Here is a 23,039-nt window from a genome sequence, read left to right on the forward strand (position 1 = left end):
AAGGTAATGCGAATACCGCCTCTATTTTCTTATAAAAATTTTTCACTTTTGTTGCTCTTCTTTGAAGGATAAGGAGGCAGCTTTGGTAATCTTTCAATAAGTGTGCGATATTTAAAATAAATAATTTCTCAATTCCATACTTTTAAAAGAGTTGGTAAAGTCACTAATCAAGAATATATTAAATTATATGATTTCAGTATCTAAGCACCTTTACAGCTGTTTCTGCCGCTAATCGGTTTACCCTAATGTTTTTCAAAACTCAACATTGTATTGCAAACAAACTGACAGTAAAGAGACCACACTCATTTCCCCAAGTAGTCAAACAACCAGCTGAGAAGTTGGCAAAGTCATTTTTATAATATAAGAATGTGTAATAAATGTATGTTAATTATATGACAATATATAGTTGTATATACTTACAGAAGTAACATTTTACTTGGTTTAATTTCCATTCTTTATTATTACAACTGAACGACTTCGTAACTCAAAATTATCAATTGCTATATTTCATTACGGATTCCCTATTCGTCAGCATACATAACATTCATACCTATGTACATATGTCTCTGCATGTTTACATTTGGTACAAAAATACATATGTATATACATATGTTTAGACGCATTCAGTCATCATAAACTCGATGGTATTACCACCAATGACGTCATATAACTTTTAATTTGCATACACATACGAGGTGTGTTCAAAAAGTATCGCGACAGTTTGCTGGCAGTTTTCTTCGATTGCAGGGGCGTGGTGCATCATAACCTGCAAGTTATGCGCAATTTGCGCGAAGCAATCCGCCAGAAACGCCCGGATTTGCGGAAGAACAAAAATTGGCTTTTGCACCACGATAACGCCCCTGCTCACACATCGTTGCTTGTGCGCGACTTTTTGGCCAAAAACAACACACTAATGATGTCGCAGTCACCGTATTCCCCAGATCTGGCACCCTGTGACTTTTTCTTGTTCCCTAAACTGAAGAAGCCCATGAAAGGACGACGTTACGCTTCTCTTGACGAGATAAAGACGGCATCGAAGGAGGAGCTGAAGAAGATAAAAAAAGGATTTTTTGCTTCGAAGATTGGAAAAACCGTTGGCACAAGTGTATAATATCTCATGGGGATTACTTTGAAGGGGACAAAATATATATTCATGAATAAATAAATAATTTTTGAAAAAACACAAAATTCGTGATACTTTTTGAACACACCTCGTATGTACATGCAAAATAACGTATCATCAAAAAATTCGAAATTGAGTATCTTATTGATTACGCTTCACTACTTCAAATTACATACATAATATTACATATGTATGTTCAACATTTTCAGGTTCTGCGGTCAAATATAAACCCGTTTTAACCAGTATTAAAATTTTGTTTCACTCATGTTCCATTTTATTTCGTGTTTCATTCATGCCACTGTAAATTTCCGAAAATGTTGTTACGTTATTTTGCATTTCAGGTGACGATTTGTACATAAGTACGTTTGTACATATGTATATATATAATATTTCATAACTTTCAAAGAGTTTGAGCAAGATTTAGAATTTGCAATTGTTACGTCATTGTAGAAATCCTACAGATGACGAAATATGAATACATACATATTTACATACAAAAAAATTACGCTTCAGCAAAGTCAAACTTAGTTCCTAGTTTGATGTGCCAGACCAAATAAAATCAGTAATAAAGGCTGTAACATTTTTAACCATCCAAGAGTATGGTTTTCATGGTATAAATATTTTCCTATATTTTCAATTGCATACCTATTGGCGCACGATACGAAACGCATACAATTCTTTTAACTCGTTTCTTCCGTTAAAATGATCATTATTATGAGTATGTGTAGAAACACAAACACATATATGTACATATATATAATATATACATATAATATATATGTATGTATGTACATGTGAGCATGCTTCAGTTGTAAAATAATTTCGAATAAATAGTTTTTATCCCCTAACGGTATATTAAGTTTGTCACGAAATTTGTAAAAATCATAAGGAAACATCGGAATCCAATAAAGTATATAGTATATAACTGATCAGCGTGATCAGTCTATGTTGCCGTGTGCGACTACCTTACCGTCTGTCTGGCTGTATATGGACATATATGCGAGCTAATCCGTTTGGGACATCGATCTGAAATTTTCTATACGCCCTTTTCTTCCCAAGGAGCAACTCACTTGTCGGAACCATGTAGCTGCCTTAGAAACTGATCGAACAACATCAAGTCCTTGTATGGAATACTGTTTTATTTGCCAAGATACATACATATCTTAATGAAATTTGGCAAGGGTTATTGACCGAGGCAACGCTGAATTGTTCAGATCAGATCAGTTTAGCATATGCTCTTTGCACCTCCTGTTATGTGTGTTAAATTATATTAATTTGTTTACTTGAAACATAAGACTAAAATTGGAAAATTTTTAGCTTAATTAATAGAAGTATTAATTATTTCTTAAGTTGAATTAAAGAAAACTAACTGAGAACTAGCTACTCCTACATACATATGTATGTACATACTCACACAATGTTGCAACAGATAAAATAATGTATGGTAATATTGATAATAATTATAGCGATAATAATTAAATCTCGCAAGACATTGCCAATTGCTTGTTTAGAAAAGGACGGCGGACAAATATTCAAAATGTGCTAGAGATTGTAAAGTAAAGTATGAGTTGACATGGTAGCAGGTCTTATAGGCATAGCCTCTACATCAGAGCGCGTACGTATGTACTATATAGTACAAGTATCTATATTTACTGGTCACCAGGAAACGAACATACATTGTTGCTATGGTCAACAACTAGCACATAGCGACCAAACGTAAACAAATTTGTGCACAAAAACTAAATCGTTAAGTTCCAAACAAACGTATGTATGTACATATACCATTGTATGTACGAAATGCATACGCATACGGATGTACATATGTATGTAAATAAATATTCCAAAATAAAAGTGGCGGCAATGCACTACGTATCCTCGTGGAAGCTTTCAATTGAACAATACTATTTCAGTGATAACTTTTTTCATTTGTGACTTCACCGTGCAGCTCCTAACAAAGTTGACTGTGGAAAATATCGAATATAGCTCGTTGAAATATCTGAAATATGTATATTTTGAAAACTTTTTGTACACTTTTATCAAAAATAAACATAAATAAAAGGAATAGATTAGCATTTATCCACATATTCTCAAGTCCAGTGCGCAAAATTCGGCCAACTCCGAAAACTAAACGCCAATGTCCACAGCTGATATCAGTTAGAAGTGTCTAAATAATTTGTGCAAAGATTCAAGTGAAGACTACGTAGTTTTTACTACATAGATACATGCATACATTCTATATTTTTTAAACTAATTAAGTGCAATTAGCCTTAAAAAGAAAAATTTAACAACGATTATAGGGGAGTGCCCTCAGCCACGTAAATGTTTTTAAATTGGCGTATCAGGAGAAACATACGATCAAAAATGTGGTAATACTTGGTCCAAGCTCACAATTATCATTTTATCACCTGTGCTGCCTCTAAACATCTCTGAACTCCATATCTAACAATTGCAGCTGCTGCAAAATCATAATATTGTACGGAAATCGCAGAGAATAGCAACAGAGATACTGTGAGTGATAATTTTTCTTAGGTTGACACCAATAGTGACGTTTACCAAAAAAAATGGAAACGGTTTTCATTTAGGGTGTCAAGAAATTTGATTCCAAGGATTTTATACCTACATACATATATACAGATTTATTTATTAGGTTTCAGCTAATGTATACGTATGTTTTGTGTATGTATATATTTCAGTTGATTTAGTTTGATTGGCCTGATAGAGCCGAATATAACTGCAATTGTATGCACGAAATTGCACTCAACATTGTATCACTTCATTGATAACCTTTTATAGGATTGACGTTATTGTTTCCTTTTTCAATAATAGTGCAACGGTTGTATTTTATCATCGATCTAACAAATCCGTTTGAATTCAACATTTTATTGTATCTCATATAGTACGTGCATATGTACATACTTATATGTATCTAGGTATATAGTTTCGGGTTACTTGAGTAACAACACCACAAAATACAAAAAAGGCTATCCAACGCCAACATAGTAAATACCAATCCGCTAACATCGCGGTGGCACAGTTTTAAAATGTAATCTGTTATGATAACCTTTATTTAGATAAAATAGTAATGTCTTCTGTCTAGTTGCGTATTGTAAGATATCGACAGTTCCAATTTTCCCAAACAAGCGTGTGGTAGAGCTTCACAATGACAACCAAATCTAAGACTCAACAGGAGAAGCACAAAATGTCCGAGATCGACGAAAATATTTCGAAAATGTTTGATATAAAAAAGGTAAATCACTTTTGATCGAAATGCTAAGGCTTAAACTAAAGATTAACAATAACGTATAAAATATGGCTCATGTATGTATGCACATTAAACTATCGAATTACACTTTCTTCACAAGATGTATGTAGAATGAGTCAAAAACATATTAGCTTAACATACTTTTTTCACAAATATAACCGACAGAAAACCCTCTCTTTAACATGCTTATTTTTTCAATATTGCAATATTTCAGTTCTTTTATCGATATCATCAAATGTAAACATTAAGCAGGATGTTATCCCTCTTTAAACCTGCTTAATTCCTTTATTGATACAAGTATAGTTCGGATATCTTACCAATTTCAATGTGTTTAACAGTTTGAACCAATGACCTGGCAATAGAATTAGAAACTTATTATGTTTATTTTATTTTATTATTTTACTCAATAAGGACAAATTCTGCCATAATGCGAAATCTGCAAAGGTGCATTTATACCGCATTATCACTCGTAGATTAACATATCATAAGTTCATACATAGTTATTTAAATAGAATAATAAGTCTCTAAAAATTTCTAGCGGTTGGGTAAAGGAGCATATGGCATTGTGTGGAAAGCATTGGATAAGCGTACAAACGAAACGGTAGCAGTAAAGAAAATTTTCGACGCATTTCGTGACGAAACTGATGCGCAACGAACTTTTCGAGAAATTGTTTTTCTGAAGGCATTTCGTAATCATCCCAATGTCATACGATTATTAACTGTATATCGGTTAGTATGCGAATCCACTACACAATTTTCTAGGGCTTTATATCCAAAAATATAATATTTTGCCGTTCTTAAATAAATATGCTTAATAAAGCTTTTGATTTACCGAAGTTAATTGGATCTTTCAGAGCATCGAATAATTTAGACATATACCTCATTTTTGAATATATGGAAAGTGACTTGCATAACATCATTAAGAAGGGCACTATTTTGAAGGATATTCATAAAAGATATGTGATGTACCAATTAATTAATGCCATTAAGTATATACATTCCGGAAATGTGATACATAGGGACCTGAAACCAAGTAACGTACTCATAGATAGTAAATGCAGGTGACTGAGACAATTTCACAACTTTAACTGAACCTATATTCATGCTTGTCGTTATAGATGTAAATTGGCCGATTTCGGACTAGCACGATCTGTTTCGAATCGGCCAATGCGAGAGAGTAACGATATGACTAGTGATCACGTCATCGAGCCCATACTTACAGATTATGTCGCTACGCGTTGGTACAGAGCTCCAGAAATTCTTGTCGCTAGTAAAAGGTATTTTCAGTTATTTATTTTTTTTTAATTATTTATCGTTTTGTAATTGCGGTATATTATTATTGTAAAAGATATACCAAAGGGATCGATATGTGGAGCTTGGGTTGCATACTTGGTGAAATGATTCGGGGAAAACCATTGTTTCAAGGCAGTAGTACTGTTAATCAAGTAAGTAGCAGAGATTTGCATAATAATGTAATTTATATATATACGTTTAATAGATAGAAAGGATAGTAACAGCTCTACCAGAAATAACAGATCACGACGTTAAAGCAGTGGGAGCTGGTTTCGGATCCGTACTTCTTAGCAAACAGATTTCACGTGAAAGGTGCATTTAAGATATAGTAAAAATGTTTATGTACATTTTTTTCATTTCACTGTGTGAATTACAGGAAAACATCATTAAATGAAATTATGTCTGATGCTCCAGAAGATGCTTTAAATATGGTCAAATCATTATTAGTCTTAGATCCTTTGGCTCGGCTTACAGCGAAACAAGCCCTTGGCCATCCATATGTAGAAAAGTAAGGTGGTCTAAAAGACCAATTTAGCCTTTAAACAGATTTTTTATAAAACAGGTATATCTTTTAAAAACAAAAAAGATTTCGCAACTCTATACCAGAAATTGAATTGAGCGTGGACATTTTGCCACCATTCCGCGATGATGTGCGTCTGACGGTACCTGAATATCGGTCAAAGTTATACGAAATTGTCCAACATAACAACGAAAAATCAGACAAACGCCATTCGACTGCAACTGCTAAGGGTTCCAACATAAATCAAAAGTAAGTAGCACCAAACTTACTTTAATGCATAAGTTTACTTAACTAGGTATCGCCTTATGAGTACAGAGATCACAAGCTTTCAACATCCTACGACAAGACTGATCTATTAAAGAAACCCCACAGGACTAAGCAAGGCAAAATCTCAGAGGACAAATATATTTCAAGAGATAAGTATCTAACTCGACCGGAGAAACACGAAAGCGAAACACAACCATCTATCAGCGTGCCCAGCATAAACGGTAAATCCACTAAAAAGTTAACTACGATATCTCCTAATGCAAAACGCAAGTCCGGCAAAACACTTTCTAAATACTTTGTCCAGCAAAGAGTAGAAGTTTCAAAAGATAAGAAGCACTTAAAAGTACATGAAAGCTGTGATGATCATTTTCCCGTAAATGTTATTGACAAGCGTCATTCCATAGATGCGGGCTACGCTAGTCTTCCAGATGGTAGAGTAGGTTTAGGAGGACAATTGGGAGAACTAGTTGGTAGACAGACTACATCACCGAGCGGCGCACTAAAAAAACTTGATAGCACACGGCGACAACACCGTAGCTCGTCGTCGATAAGTAAAGGTGAACAAAAACACAAAACCGAGCAAGCAACCACTCACCTTCTTCAGCATCAACAAAATAAAGATAGCAGTTTTGCTTATCCAGATATCGACATAGAAGTTCAAGATCCATACAACAATGACAGCGCTCCATTTTTAAAGAAACCTTCATATGTTCGGAACTCTAAATCAGACGTAACGAATACCATTGGCAGTGGTCTGACAAAGTCTACTGAAAACATAGTCAGAGGAAATGATCGATTATGTTATGAAAAACGATTGAAAAAACTAGAGGAAGAAATAGAAAAATACAAAAAGGAAGTAAAGTCATTTTGTAAAGAAACATTTAGTTATACGCATCAAAACTCGCCACAAAAGCATAGTAAGGGCAATAGTCAGATTCGAAGTCAAATCCAAAATAACTTCCGAAACGCAACTAATAACCAAATACAACATACTCGTCCCCATTCTCCGCAACAGGCATATCTGGAACGAACGAAATCCGATGTTAAAAACAATAGACATCAACAACAAAACAAACAAAATTTGTCCAATACAAAACAAAATCCCTATTATGATTTACTTGCTAAGGTAACTCGTGATTCTGGAAGTAAAAATGGCATTAATTCAGCGATTTTCAATGGTACTCTCAACGTTGGAGCTGTACCTATAGCTGCTGAAAACGAAGGAGGGGAATATATTATAGACCGATCGACAAAAATGTCGAATAAAAACGTATTGATAGAAGAAAAACATCAGTCCTTCCCCGCGCACTCTAACATATCAAAAATGAATCAGCCGCATCATCAGTCTACACACAACATTCATCGCAACGGCAGACCCATGTCGAAATTCATAGCACGACCAGCCCAACATAGTAGCCACTTAACGAAGCATACATTAACAAATTGTCAATGATATTGATTTTACTATTCTATGCTAGAATAACTGCCATTTTATCTAAGTTATTAAATGCGCGTTTTTATGTACGTGTAATGGTAATTCTGTATACATACATATGTATATGTACTTACCAGTATATATCCAATTAAAATATATTTCTATGAGTGTCTATATTCACTGAATATTTTAAAGAACTACATATGTACATATATTGATAATTTTTATCTTATCCAAATTAAGGGCTAATAATCTGATGATACAGGTCATGAGTAAAATAAACACTTAAGTATAGAATCTTAAAAAATCAAAGGCAGGCGAAAAATGAACTTGGACAAAGAATTCAATAATTTTTTGGAAACACAGTATGTCCAAGATAATAATTTTCTTAAGAAAGCGTTTACCCTGACAAATATATATGTATGTATCTTACAAAATAGCGAAAATAATTTATTAGATTTGGAGATGCTAGACCGATTTTATGTGTTTTTAACTCGAAGTCACATTGATATCATCAAAATGTGTCCCTTAACTCCATTAAATTGCCTCAGATATTTACCTACATATATTATTGAAATAATCGGCCTAATGTACGGAAATTTTCCTATTTGGTACATTACTTCTGCAGCATCCTATTGCCAACTAAATTTGAATAAAAGCATATTTTTCCTTTTCACTTCAATTCATAAAATTAACCAATAAAGGTCATTTTCACACCAATTTTAGGGTAGTTTTTTAAATTAGTACATTAAGGCCCTACGGTGAGCATCTATATCAAATTTGACTACCGTTAGTTTTACTTAACTATTATATTCTGTGCAACATGTTGCGAGAGCACAAAAACGATTTCTAATTAAATTAATTTTTGTGATGCGTCAGAATTGTGAGTTAATTACGTCCAATCTAAAGAACATACATACATACTTTAAAGAATGTCACAATTATATGATGATTGAGAGAACAATGCATATATTTAAAATATTCCCACTCTTTGCTCTCAAATTGGACTCTTGATTAGAAATAAACGATTAATCTTCGAGAAGTGGCGTTATAAGCCACTTCCAATGCATTCTATAACATTTGGTTGTGTCCATAGGGGTGCTCACTTATGAATGAAACAAAACAATTGTTATTCATAGATAATTGCTAATAAATTTCGATGAAGTACTATTTTTTTACTTGCATATAGAAATTATTGCGTACATATTGTATTTTATGTTCTTTTCGATAAATTTAAATTATTTCCAATGTTCATAAAAATAAGCAAAACCTATGTTCGGGTATAACGGAACACTTTATACCTTTGTGATTCCCGAAGGCAATGAATTTATTTCAGATGTTGCTAAAACTTTACATTAAACAAGAAAAAACGTAAACTTCGACTGCAACGAAGGGTATAAATATTCTTTATTTGGATTTTGATCGGTTCGATCTTAACATTTTCTTCGGAGTAATCTCCGAATTCTTCTTCTTTTTTGCTGGCGTAGAAACCGCTTACGCGGTTATAGCCGAGTTAACAACAGCGCGCCAGTCGTTTCTTCTTTTCGCAAGGAGGCGCCAATTGGAGATTCCAAGCGAAACCAGGTCCTTCTCTACCTGGTCTTTTCTTTTTATGACAGCTATGTATATGATATTGGGGTCCGATATCGGCGATTCCGAAAAATGAGCAGCTTTTGGGAAAAACACGTGATGTCAGGTCGACATCTTAAAAATTGAGATACTTGTTCGCGTATGTACATACAGACGCAAGTGGTTAAATCGACTCAGCTCATCATGCTGATCAATTCGTGGCAAACTTAATATACCTTTTTTTATACCTTTATAAAAAATTGCAAATGAGTTCAAATTCATTATCCGATGGAACGACGAATTATATTTACATTCCTATTAACCCTTTTAGTGCCAGAAGCCGATATATCGGCTCCAGCTGTACTTGCGAAAAGTACCTGAGCCGATACATCGGCTCGCGCCTTGTAGCGGTTTACTCCCATTGCGGGAGAACTCTATCTCAAAATAAATTTGTAATGCGTTATAAATGATCTAATCAATTTCATTAAAAAATAATTAAAAAAATATATTTTTTTGTTTGAACTCTTTGTGGACGATGTTTTTCCTAACCCTTGTAAAACTGCGAAATTCGGCCGGTTTTTTCCGCATAGACACCTCTATTTCGCCCGGCACTAAAAGTTAAGTATATTGGATTTAGTAATGTAGGCCCATATGTATATTGCCTCTCACAATATTACTGAGATGTGTTATTGACCCGTACTGGTCTATTTAAACTTTTATTGGAGATCCGTTACAGATTAGGGTTATAAAAAAAAAGAGGATGGCTATTATATTGGCTAAGAAGCCTATTTTGAAGGCGATACTAAATTGATATACACACTTGAAAATAAAGCTTTTTCAGTCAGTTCGAGTCATTTTTAATCAGAAGGTATATACTATTTTAGAGACTGAGAAATCTAGATACTCTAACAATACCAATTCTTTCTATTCTTCTTCTTAATTGGCGTAGACACTGCTTACGCGATTATAGCCGAGTTAACAACAGCGCGCCAGTCGTTTCTTCTTTTCGCTACGTGGCGCCAATTGTATATTCCAAGCATAGCCAGGTCCTTCTCCACCTGGTCCTTCCAACGGAGTGGAGGTCTTCCTCTTCCTCTGCTTCCCCCGGCGGGTACAGCGTCGAATACTTTCAGAGCTGGAGTGTTTCCGTCCATTCGGACAACATGACCTAGCCAGCGTTGCCGCTGTCTTTTAATTCGCTGAACTATGCCAATGTCGTCATATATCTCGTACAGCTCATCGTTCCATCGAATGCGATATTCGCCGTGGCCAACGCGCAAAGGACCATAAATCTGTCGACTCATCAGTTGTTGACATCGTCCAAGCCTCTGCACCATATAGCAGGACGGGAATTATGAGTGACTTATAGAGTTTGATTTTTGTTTGTCGAGAGAGGACTTTGCTTCTCAATTGCCTACTCAGTCCGAAGTAGCACCTGTTGGCAAGAGTTATCCTGCGTTGGATTTCTAGGCTGACGTTGTTGGTGGTGTTTACGCTGGTTCCAAGATAGACGAAATTATCTACGACTTCAAAGTTATGACTGTCAACAGTGACGTGAGTTCCAAGTCGCGAGTGCTACGACTGTTTGTTTGATGACAGGAGATATTTCGTTTTGCCCTCGTTCACTGCCAGACCCATTTGTTTTGCTTCCTTGTCCAGTCTGGAGAAAGTAGAACTAACGGCGCGGGTGTTGAGGCCGATGATATCAATATCATCGACATACGCCAGCAGCTGTACACTCTTATAAAAGATGGTACCTTCTCTATTAAGTTCTGCAGCTCGAACTATTTTCTCCAGAAGCAGGTTGAAAAAGTCACACGATAGGGAATCGCCTTGTCTGAAACCTCGTTTGGTATCGAACGGCTCGGAGAGGTCCTTCCCGATTCTGACGGAGCTTTTGGTGTTGCTCAACGTCAGCTTACACAGCCGTATCAGTTTTGCGGGGATACCAAATTCAGACATCGCGGCATAAAGGCAGCTCCTTTTCGTGCTGTCGAAAGCAGCTTTGAAATCGACGAAGAGGTGGTGTGTGTCGATTCTTCTTTCACGGGTCTTTTCCAAGATTTGGCGCATGGTGAATATCTCCAGGTGGTTTTCCAGGTCTGAAGCCACACTGATAAGGTCCAATCAGTTTGTTGACGGTGGGCTTTAATCTTTCACACAATACGCTCGATAGAACCTTATATGCGATGTTGAGGAGACTAATCCCACGGTAGTTGGCGCAGATTGTGGGGTCACCTTTCTTATGGATTGGGCATAGCACACTTAAATTCCAATCGTTGGGCATGCTTTCGTCCGACCATATTTTACAAAGAAGCTGATGCATGCTCCTTATCAGTTCTTCGCCGCCGTGTTTGAATAGCTCGGCCGGCAATCCGTCGGCCCCTGCCGCTTTGTTGTTCTTCAGGCGGGCAATTGCTATTCGAACTTCTTCATGGTCGGGTAATGGAACGTCTGCTCCATCGTCATCGATTGGGGAATCGGGTTCTCCTTCTCCTGGTGTTGTGCGTTCACTGCCATTCAGCAGGCTGGAGAAGTGTTCCCTCCATAATTTAAGTATGCTCTGGGCATCAGTGACTAGATCACCTTTGAGGGTTCTACAAGAGTATGCTCTGGTCTTGAAACCTTCTGTAAGCCGCCGCATTTTTTCGTAGAATTTTCGAGCATTACCCCTGTCGGCCAGCTTATCAAGCTCTTCGTACTCACGCATTTCGGCCTCTTTCTTCTTCTGTCTACAAATGCGTCTCGCTTTGCTCTTCAACTCTCGGTATCTATCCCATCCCCCACGTGTAGTGGTCGATCGTAACGTTGCGAGGTAGGCAGCCCGTTTTCTCTCCGCTGCGACACAGCACTCCTCGTCGTACCAGCTGTTCTTTTGCACTTTCCGAAAACCAATGTTTTCGGTTGCAGCTCTACGTAAGCAGTTTGAAATACCGTCCCACAGTTCCCTTATACCGCGTTGTTGACGAGTGCTCTCAGAGAGCAGGAGTGCAAACCGAGTAGAAAATCGTTCGGCTGTCTGTTGTGATTGCAGCTTCTCGACGTCGAACCTTCCTTGTGTTTGGTGGCGTGCGTTTTTTGCTGCACAGAGGCGGGTGCGAATCTTAGCTGCAACAAGATAGTGGTCCGAGTCGATGATAGGACCTCGGAGCGCACGCACATCTAAAACACTGGAGACGTGTCTTCCATCTATCACAACATGATCGATCTGGTTGGTAGTTTTTCGATCCGGAAACAGCCAGCTAGCTTGATGAATCTTCTTATGCTGGAATCTAGTACTACAGATAACCATATTTCGGGCCCCGGCGAAGTCAATCAGCCTCAACCCATTTGGGGATGTTTCGTCGTGGAGGCTGAATTTACCGACCGTAGTGCCAAATATACCTTCTTTGCCCACCCTGGCGTTAAAGTCGCCAAGCACGATTTTGACATCGTGGCGGGGGCAGCCTTCATAAGCGCGTTCCAAGCACTCATAGAAGGCATCTTTGGTCACATCGTCCTTCTCTTCCGTCGGGGCGTGCGCGCAGATCAGCGATATGTTGAAAAACCTTGCTTTGATGCGGATTGTGGCTAGACGTTCATTCACCGCAGTGAATGATAGTACTCGGCGACGGAGTCTCTCTCCTACCACGAATCCAACACCAAACTTGCGCTCCTTTATATGGCCACCGTAGTAAATGCCACAAGGACCTACTCGTCTCTGTCCTTGTCCCGTCCATCGCATTTCTTGGACGGCGGTGATGTCAGCCTTTGTTTTTACGAGGACATCAACCAGCTGGGCAGCGGCACCTTCCCAATTAAGGGACCGGACATTCCAGGTGCATGCCCTTAATTCGTAGTCCTTATTTCGTTTGCCATGGTCGTCATCGTCTCTCATCCGAGGCTGCTGTTGGTTTTTCATTGGGGTGAGCTTTTTACGTGGCGGGTCCCAAACCCAGCGCACAACCCTATGTAGGGGATGTTTGGCCTTCTCACTTTAGCTCGCCTTCGAACGGATGTTCTTAGGCTACCCAGAGGATACTTGGTCAAAGACCGGAAGTAGTGAGCTGCTTGAGCCATGTGTAAAAGAATCGCTTCTGGCCACTCCCAAGTGAATGGCGATCAGAGAACTTTCCTCACTTGCGTGAAATTAATTTTATGAATTCAAATTCTTATTCTTAGTATTTTATTGAAGCACACATTAGTATAAATTTTCCGATATAATATGTAATACATACAAAATCTTTGGTTATATAGTAAGTAACATTAACGACTTTTTTATAATACGGCTATAAGAGTAAACAACTAAAAAATAAATGTAATTTATTATTTACGTTTACGTTTTAAAATTCAACTTTCAATATTTATCATTTATTTCAAATTGGCTTTGTATCATTTCTAGTTTACTAAAATCTTTTAGGTTTTACGTTTCTGATCCGCTTGTTGTTGAGGTAATTCCTCTTGCAATTGTAAAATATGATCTACTGGTTGTGGTTTGCCGTCCTCACCAATTCGACAAGGTTGCACCACTCCCGTTTTGTGTAATTTGTCCATTAGATTTACAAGCTGCATTGCCTCATATTGCTTCTGCTCCTCAGACATACCTTCGAGAGGACTCTTTTTCGGAGCCTCATAACATCCAATAACTGGGTTGATATTATGTTGCACTTGTTTATATTCCTCTGTATCGCTGTCCTCGCTATCTGAAGAATAATCAGTGCTTTCGACGTGCCGGCCTCCTAGGAGACCGCGCTTTGCAAATAAACCAGCAGCGTTACCATAGCCTGTATGTTTTACCATACGTGATACATTTTCTTTACAGCACACAAAAAGTAGCTCTGTAGCTAAATCACGCAACATCATTTCTGGTAAAGTCAAAAACCGACATAAATGATTTCGTAATTCATTTCCCACCTCCGGTCGTGTATAAACATTTCGTAATGGGGGTAACACTACACTTCTAATATAGTGACGCAAAATCCTATCACTTCGTGCACACTTCACCAGCAATGTTAGAACTGGAGAAATTTGCTCATTAGATGTTGCAGCTTTTTCCTGTTCATCTAATATCACTTTTAAATACCTCGTAATTATTTCTAATGCACGTACATTATATCCTTCATAAATTAATAAAGATGATGAGGCCGGACCTCCTGATTCACTTTTCATTATCAACTCTGTCAAACAACTACTAGAAATGTTTGTCAAAAGGTTGATGGCGTGCATAATTATGCTACGTTCTCGCTCATTCCTTAGTTCTCCGAAATTTAATAGCAGCTTTCGTAGCACACCAGTCAAGTGTCGACTCTGAATTTCATTTTCATTTGGGCTTCTGTCAGAATTTGTAGTAATATTAAACATTACCTTTAACATCTCACATAATAAATCCATATGCTCATCACTAGCATCTGTCTCTACAAGTTTTTCGTCAAGCCATTCAGTCATATAAGCCACCCCATTTAAATCAATTTGTACACGTGTACGGGTTGCTGGCTCCATTGCTGTTATCAAAAATAACAATTTCATATCAAAAAATTCAACTGAAGGAGGATGTTGTACAGATGACGCGATCCGCTTTAGAATAGCATCTGTAATGTTAGATTTTACGCATTGGCGACGGCGATCTGCACATTGGTATACTAAATTACACAGACACTTAAGAGACTCAACTACAACTCTGGTTGTGTTACCACTCCAGTGTACATTAACACTTTGAACTGTTAATACGTCCGAATCAATGACATTCGACTCACAACCAGTTGGCTCAGTAGCATCAGAAACTTCTACAGCTTCAGGATGCTCCAAATGAGCTAGTTTAAGAAGACAAGATACATCTTCTTCTAAATCCTCTGTTTGTAAACTACATTTGTCTCTAGTGAGGATACGGACACTATTTAAAGTGAGATCATGCAAGTCCTGTAAGCTATCGTCTTTAAGTATATCAAAGAGTGCACGCCACAAAGCATGCCAGCGCCCATCCACATGGAAAGCCGAAAAATTGAAAAGGTCATCATTCTAAACAGTTGAGAATAAAAAAAATATTACATCGGTGTTTTGTTGTTTGGGATATACCATATGTATGTACATACTTCAGTTTAGATTTTATAATCTATGTGCATATATGTACATATAAATATGTACGTAATATATATTCATATCTACCATTATTTGTATTTTATACTTACTTTTGTATTAAATTCGGTCAATATAGATTTAATCCGACTGAAATTTTTGCTACGCAATTCCTCTAATTTGTGTTCTTCCATTAAAATTTCTTGTTTAAAAAGATAGAGAAAAAACTTTAAAACTTTTTCTCTCTAAAGCCAAACAAATGCATTCACTATGGCATATTATACATATATTGCAATACGATAATTCTATGTCTACACCTCCCATTTACTATTAAAACAAACATATTTATTTCATTCACCGATTACGATTGACTTATTATGCATTGTGATACATTTGATACGAGGATTTTTATAGATGCATATTAATAACAAAGTAACGAACATAAGTTAAGCGTCCGCATAATTATACTCAAATATGCAAATCTATGTAGCATGCTAGAGTTCTATGCAGATTTGCTTTCAGAACATTTCTAATATAATTGAAGATGAAGACGTTCTGTTATATTTTATATACTGTTTTGAACTACATATTTGATCTGATATTGAATGTCAAATTATTTTTGTATGTAAATAATCAGTTTGACGTTTCTTTTACGAATATTTTCAGCCACATGTTTTTGTAACATTTTATTTGTAGAAGTTTTTAAAGCAATCAAGAAGATTAATATATTCTGGCAAAAGATACATTTAAAAAGAAAACTAATAATGGAAGTGGAAAATATAAACAGTGATGATTTTTTACCGCCTACCGAGACTAAAAAGGCTCCAAAGCGATCTGCGGATTATAACACAGCGATGCAAGTTGACGAGGAGTCTCCATTGCAGGAAACAAAGCAAAGACTCCAAGCACCGCGTGCAAAACGACAAAAAAGTGATACTAGGAAAATTTCGGTTCCACCGCACAGGTATTATCACAGTACAATATATTTAATTTGAAACTGACATTAAAATTTGTTAGATACTCATCTCTTAAAGAACATTGGATGAAAATCTTTACTCCGGTAGTCGAGCATATGAAGTTACAAATAAGATTTAATATGAAAGCGAAACAAGTAAGTATTTTGATCATACAAATACGTGTTTTAGTTAAAACTTTAAACTTAAATATGGATTTTTATCAGACATTTTTACAAATAAAATTGAAATTTCGCGATTTTTTTTCGAAAAAGGTCGAATACAAAAAAAATCCTTCGTCCAAGCCTTTAAGAATTGTATCTCAATGACCTTTGTAAATTTTAATGAAAATGGTAGTTCTGATGTAGATAAAGGTTGAGTTCTCGAGAAATCGTGCCAACAGACTTCAAAACCACAATTTCGACGAAAACGCGTTTAAAGACGGCGCACTTAGCCTAGGGAACCTCGAGCACACAAGTTCTCAAGGCAGTATGTCCGAAACTACCACTCGGATCTAATTTAATAAAATTTTAGGACAATATTCTAGAGGTGTTGTAAAATTAAAAAAGACAATATAAAGTCGATTTTTTGAACCCCGTAAACTCACGTAACCCCTTAAGAAATCACATACCATTGTTAAAGAATAATTTATTCATGCAAATTAAATGTAACGGTTTTTATTCATCTAGGTAGAGCTAAGAATTAGCGATGAAACACCTGATATATCTAATCTTCAAAAAGGTGCTGATTTTGTTAAAGCATTCCTTTGTGGATTCGAAGTGGATGACGCTTTGGCGCTGCTTCGTTTAGAAGATTTATTTGTTGAAACATTTGAAGTAAAGGATGTAAAAACTCTACGTGGTGATCACTTGAGTCGCGCAATAGGACGTTTGGCAGGCAAAGGAGGACGCACAAAATTCACTATAGAAAATGTTACAAAAACTCGCATTGTTTTGGCGGACAGCAAAATTCACATCTTAGGGAGCTATCAAAATATTCAACTAGCACGGAGGGCCATTTGTAATCTTATTCTGGGTTCACCCCCAAGTAAAGTATACGGGAATCTCCGGTCAGTGGCTAGTCGGTTGTCAGAACGTATGTGAAATAATAGATAATTATAATTATTATTATGTTGGTGATAATTATATGAACTATAATTTACTGAGATATTGAATTAATAACAAATATTTATTTTTCACATTTATAACTTTGTAAAAATAAGGAGGAGAAGCATGAATAAAGTTACAGATGCCAACACCATAATAATACACATTTTCCGGTTTTTTCTTTGATACATTTCAGCACGTTGTAATTGCCCAAGTCCTTCAGATACCCTTGTCTGAGTTTGCTCGACATTGTAATCAATACGATCCAATATAGTACCTTGTTCTTGAACCATTTGACTAAGATCTTTAAATATATCATTGAGATCATAAATGGATTTTACGATTTTGGTGACTTCTTCGTCGCGATTAATTGCGAAGCGAGTGTTTTCTTCTTCAAAAAGCAGAAGTTGCTGTTTAGTCATGCGGTTCGATAAAGGACGTTGAAAATCTTCATCTATTTGTTCAGAAGATTCATCATCATATAAATAGCCACGTTTATTAGTAGACTTATTATTACTTAATACAGAGGAAACGGGTTGTAGAAAGTTATCAAAGGTATCTACGAAATTATCATGATCATCTGTAGTACCCGAAACCAAGTCAATGTTTGTGAAATCATCATTTCCAAAATATTTTTGTGAACGTTCTTCTCTGGAGTTCAGCTGTCGTACGTAATTACTTTGGCTGTTACGAAATTTAGAGGTCAATTCTTGCAACTGAAGTAGCAAACAAGTAACCACATTTTCTGTTAACCGCTGTTCCTTCTTAGTTCCTATACCAAGACTTGATCGAATGCATTGTATATGTCGGTGAGTGGATGTGATAAGTTTTGAAATCTCCTGGCTGAGGCATTCTATTTCTCTCTCTTCCTCAAAAGTTTCATCAAAAGCAGGTTGCAACAGGTGTCTTGCATGTAATGAACCTAATTCATCAAGTTTTGGCTTTATTCTAAAAATTGTTGGAAAGTAAATTTACTGCATCGATAATAAAACCTACATATGCGAATACTTAGATAAAGTGTATTGTGCTTCCTCCAACTTATCTATCCACAAAGGAGGAGTACCGTAGTCATCCCGCATTTCTAAACCTTCCTCTGCATCGCGGATTGAATTATTAATTAAACGTTCTGCATCATCTGTCGACTATCCAAAATGGAAGAAATTTATTAAAACATACATTATATTTGATATTAAATAATATACTCTGCTTTCAGAATACAAATTTCGATGTTTGGACGCATTATTGCGCATTATCACAAAAACCTCAGTTAGGTTACGCGAAGTCATATTGTTTATATCAGAATTAAAACATTAGTTATTTTAAAATGGTTATTGCAGATATCCAACGTCAATAACTTTTTCACTTGATTAATTTTTCATCCATATGTTAATGTATACTGTTTATTTGTTGTTTCCATAGGCAATTGACGTTAACACATTAATATTAGAGGTAATAATTTCAATGGAGATGTCAATATAAAGGCGGCAATACAACCCGATATAATTATTCAGATAAATTTTGTTTGCATTGATTTGAAATTTTGCCAGTTTAATACGTACGACTAGTTTCTACAAAAATAATATTGAAATTTAGGGTAAATATTCAGCAGAGTGGCTTTTCCGAAGACGTGCACCAATTTTCACGGGAAATGTCTTAAAATACTCGTTTTTGGTTCTACTTTACGAATATGTTAGGCGCGTGCTTTTAAAACCAATATTTTCTTTGTTTTAATATAAAAATATCGTATTTCCCGAAATCAAAAATTCACTTTTGCACTTTACACGTCTTTAGATGTTAAAAATATATTTTCTATAAATTATATATACGTAATTATTGATGCTGTTTAGCACGTTTTCGGAAAAGCCGCTCTGCTGAACATTTACCAAATTTAGTACACATATATACACATAGGATTGGCAGAATTTTATAATTCAAATAATTGTTGCCTATGAAGAGGCAGCGTAGATATGCTAAACAGTATGGCTTTGATCGCTTTTAAAAAATATTATCGCAGGTGAGGCCTGATTATAATTTAACTCAAAGCTTTCAAAACTGTCCTTTTGTAATAAAAGATACTCCTCTATACAACCGTTCAACATTAGGTTTCATATTTTATTGTCAAATTTGATTAATTTGTTGTGCGATTTCGATAAGCTCACATAATACTATTCTTTGTTACTTGGAAACCTTTTTGCAGTTAGGTAATTTTTTTTTTTTTTATTGATTATTCCAAAATTTCTATTTTTTTATATATTAACATCATTTTGTTTTAGCGAAAATGAGAGTTATTTTCGTTGGTTTTTTTTTATTGGCTCTTGCTATCGTAGTATCTGGAGAAAAAGATGCAACTGATGCGCATTTTTTATCAAATGAATTCATTGAACTGGTGCGCAATAATGCGAAAACATGGACAGTAAGAAACTTTATTTAGGAACTTATTGGTTTAACTAAATATTAAATTTTTTTAGCCGGGGAGGAATTTTCCTGAATCTATCGGTGAGAAATACATTCGTGGTTTAATGGGAGTCCACCCAGATTCGCATAAATTCGCACTATCACAATTAATAAAAGAATCTGGTGATAGCGAAATTGAATTGCCAGAGGAATTTGATTCGAGAAAGCAGTGGTCTCAGTGTCCTACTATTTCGGAAATACGAGATCAAGGTTCTTGCGGATCGTGTTGGGCGTTTGGAGCAGTGGAAGCAATGTCAGATAGGGTAAGTGAATGCTATATAAATTGAGTACAGTTGATCGAAATACATACATATATTTTCCTTTGTTTGTAACTTTTTTTTGCGTATCGTTAACTATCTCGTACACTAATACATAAAAATGTGTGTATTAAGTGCAAAATAAATACAAAAAATATATATATGTATACACATACCTGCTTTGTTATTAATATTAAACCTTATCGCATTAGTCATTTGTTCTTAATACATACAATCAACAGAAATTTTCATCAATACTGTAGAGTTTATTTAGTACACATGCATAAATTTAACTCTAAAATTTACACTTATTAAAAATTCAACATTCCGTGGAATTTTGTTGTTAATAATAAATCTTATCGCAAGGAGTCATTTGTTCTTAATATATACAAAAAATATATGTACATATACATACATTTGTTCTTAATACATATGTACAATCGACAGAAATTATCATCAATACTGTAGAGTTTATTTAGTACACATGCATAAATTTAAATCTAAAACCTACACTTTTATTAAAACTTCAATATTCCGTGGATAGTTTTGCATTCATTCCAACGGAACCAAAAATTTTCACTTTTCTGCTGACGACTTGGTATCATGTTGCCATACATGTGGATTTGGATGCAACGGAGGATTTCCAGGAGCTGCCTGGAGCTATTGGACTCGAAAAGGTATAGTTAGTGGTGGTGCTTTTGGTTCTAATCAGGTAAAGCCTATGATTATACATATAATCGTTTTATAAACAAATTGTATAATTTGTCTTATATCAGGGTTGTCGTCCATATGAGATTGCACCATGTGAACATCACGTAAATGGTACGCGCCCATCCTGCGATGGTGAACACGGAAAGACTCCCCGATGTCAACATAAATGTCAAGCTAGTTATAAAGGTGATTACGCAAAGGATAAACATTATGGTGCTAAAGCGTATTCCATCGGCCGCAATCAGAGAGACATCCAAGAAGAAATATATAAAAATGGTCCTGTTGAGGGAGCATTTACAGTTTATGAAGATTTAATATTGTACAAAGACGGTGTTTATCAACATGTAGTGGGAAAGGCCCTTGGAGGTCACGCTATTCGTATCTTAGGATGGGGAGTTGAAAATAATACACCATACTGGTTAATAGCCAATTCATGGAATACAGATTGGGGAAATAATGGATACTTTAAAATTTTGCGTGGCGAAGATCACTGTGGAATCGAAAGCTCGATATCTGCAGGTATTCCCAGGATTGAAAATAACTAAATATCCGATATAATATAGGGCAGGAAATTCGTAATTAAGACCTTCAAAAATGTTTATTGGAAATTATTAATATGTAATATATTAATGCATACATATATATCTATATTTTAATTGTTAATTGAGAAGTATTGCGTTTTATTTGTATATCTTACGAAATTTTTATATTAATTTAAATACGAAACAAAATGATTTTAAAGAATATAATACGTTCTTTCAACTATATAGTTGATGAAACAAATCAAAACAGCTTTTTATTAATATTGATATTAAGTAATTCGAATAGCAATTACCCGTCTGAAGAACAACAAAGCAGCGGGGGCCGATGGATTATCGGCCGACGAAGAACTGATAAGGAGCATGCATCAGCTTCTTTGCAAAATATGGTCGGACGAAAGCATGCCCAACGATTGGAATTACAAAAAGACCCGTGAAAGGAGAATCGACACTCACCACCTCTTCATCGATTTCAAAGCTGCTTTCGACAGCACGAAAAGGAACTGCCTCTATGCCGCGATGTCTGAATTTGGTATCCCCGCAAAACTAATACGGCTGTGTAAACTGACGTTGAGCAACACCAAAAGCTCAGTCAGGATCGGGAAGGACCTCTCCGAGCCGTTCGATACCAAACGAGGTTTCAGACAAGGCGACTCCCTATCGTGCGACTTCTTCAACCTGCTGCTGGAGAAAATAATTCGAGCTGCAGAACTTAATCGAACAGGTACAATCTTTTATAAGAGTGTACAGCTGCTGGCGTATGCCGATGATATTGATATCATCGGCCTCAACACCCGCGCCGTTAGTTCTGCTTTCTCCAGACTGGACAAGGAAATGGGTCTGGCAGTGAACGAGGGCAATACGAAATATCTCCTGTCATCAAACAAACAGTCGTCGCACTCGCGACTTGGCACTGACGTCACTGTTGACGTGAAATTGTATATAATTTGTATATTTGGGAGCCAGTGTAAACACCATCAACAATGTCAGCCTGGAAATCCAACGCAGGATAACTCTTGCCAACAGGTGCTACTTCGGACTGAGTAGGTAATTGAGAAGTAAAGTCCGCTCTCGACGAACAAAAACCTAACTCTATAAGTCGCTCATAATTCCCGTCCTGCTATATGGTGCAGAGGCTTGGACGATGACAGCAACCTATGAGTCGACGTTACGAGTTTTCGAGAGAAAGGTTCTGCGAAAGATGTATGGTCCTCTGCGCATTGGCCATAGCGAATATCGCATTCGATGGAACGATGAGCTGTATAAGATATACGACGACATTGACATAGTTCAGCGAATTAAAAGACAGCGGCTACGTTGGCTAGGTCATGTTGTCCGAATGGACGAAAACACTCCAGCTCTGAGAGTATTCGACGCTGTACCCGCCGGGGGAAGCAGAGCAAGAGGAACACCTCCACTCCGTTGGAAGGACCAGGTGGAGAAGGACCTGGCTACGCTTGGAATATCCAATTGTCGCCACTTAATCGCGTAAGCGGTGT

General features: G+C 36.3%; 6 protein-coding genes across 7 annotated transcripts in view; 3 read left to right on the forward strand and 3 right to left on the reverse strand.

Annotated features, from left to right (window-relative positions):
• The window catches only part of LOC126759616 (blood vessel epicardial substance), a 53,209-nt gene extending 37,495 nt beyond the window's left edge, over positions 1–15,714 (reverse strand). The window contains exon 1 of the mRNA XM_050474504.1: positions 15,634–15,714. The gene's annotated coding sequence lies outside the window, so the exon portion shown is untranslated. The remainder of the gene's footprint in view (positions 1–15,633) is intronic.
• LOC126759613 (uncharacterized) lies at positions 2,985–8,279 on the forward strand. 2 transcript variants are annotated; one of them, XM_050474493.1, is made up of 10 exons: positions 2,985–3,489; positions 4,221–4,370; positions 4,924–5,114; positions 5,240–5,446; positions 5,504–5,662; positions 5,734–5,830; positions 5,884–5,990; positions 6,055–6,186; positions 6,265–6,447; positions 6,514–8,279. In XM_050474493.1, exons 2-10 carry the CDS (start codon positions 4,284–4,286, stop codon positions 7,916–7,918), a joined length of 2,568 nt encoding a protein of 855 aa, XP_050330450.1. In that variant the 5' UTR covers positions 2,985–3,489; positions 4,221–4,283; the 3' UTR covers positions 7,919–8,279. The 2 variants fall into 2 exon arrangements, with proteins under 2 accessions (XP_050330450.1, XP_050330448.1); XM_050474491.1 differs by having other exon boundaries at positions 2,985–4,370.
• Positions 13,618–15,861, reverse strand: LOC126759614 (synembryn). The gene is made up of 2 exons (XM_050474494.1): positions 15,634–15,861; positions 13,618–15,463 (listed from the first exon to the last, which is right to left on the reverse strand). The coding sequence occupies exons 1-2, from the start codon at positions 15,712–15,714 to the stop codon at positions 13,865–13,867; spliced, it is 1,680 nt and encodes a 559-aa protein (XP_050330451.1). The 5' UTR covers positions 15,715–15,861; the 3' UTR covers positions 13,618–13,864.
• Positions 15,862–16,158: 297 nt separating this feature from the next.
• LOC126759620 (RNA-binding protein pno1) lies at positions 16,159–17,745 on the forward strand. Its single transcript, XM_050474512.1, has 3 exons — positions 16,159–16,484; positions 16,538–16,631; positions 17,163–17,745. Exons 1-3 carry the CDS (start codon positions 16,285–16,287, stop codon positions 17,574–17,576), a joined length of 708 nt encoding a protein of 235 aa, XP_050330469.1. The 5' UTR covers positions 16,159–16,284; the 3' UTR covers positions 17,577–17,745.
• Positions 17,643–19,037, reverse strand: LOC126759618 (syntaxin-16). The gene is made up of 3 exons (XM_050474509.1): positions 18,782–19,037; positions 18,588–18,721; positions 17,643–18,527 (listed from the first exon to the last, which is right to left on the reverse strand). The coding sequence occupies exons 1-3, from the start codon at positions 18,863–18,865 to the stop codon at positions 17,675–17,677; spliced, it is 1,071 nt and encodes a 356-aa protein (XP_050330466.1). The 5' UTR covers positions 18,866–19,037; the 3' UTR covers positions 17,643–17,674.
• Positions 19,038–19,662: 625 nt separating this feature from the next.
• LOC126759619 (cathepsin B) lies at positions 19,663–21,671 on the forward strand. The gene is made up of 5 exons (XM_050474511.1): positions 19,663–19,780; positions 19,853–19,992; positions 20,048–20,296; positions 20,835–21,002; positions 21,067–21,671. Exons 2-5 carry the CDS (start codon positions 19,858–19,860, stop codon positions 21,544–21,546), a joined length of 1,032 nt encoding a protein of 343 aa, XP_050330468.1. The 5' UTR covers positions 19,663–19,780; positions 19,853–19,857; the 3' UTR covers positions 21,547–21,671.
• The last annotated feature ends 1,368 nt before the right edge of the window (positions 21,672–23,039 follow it).

This window comes from Bactrocera neohumeralis, chromosome 5 (assembly GCF_024586455.1).
Source record: "Bactrocera neohumeralis isolate Rockhampton chromosome 5, APGP_CSIRO_Bneo_wtdbg2-racon-allhic-juicebox.fasta_v2, whole genome shotgun sequence".
Taxonomy (NCBI): domain Eukaryota; kingdom Metazoa; phylum Arthropoda; class Insecta; order Diptera; family Tephritidae; genus Bactrocera; species Bactrocera neohumeralis.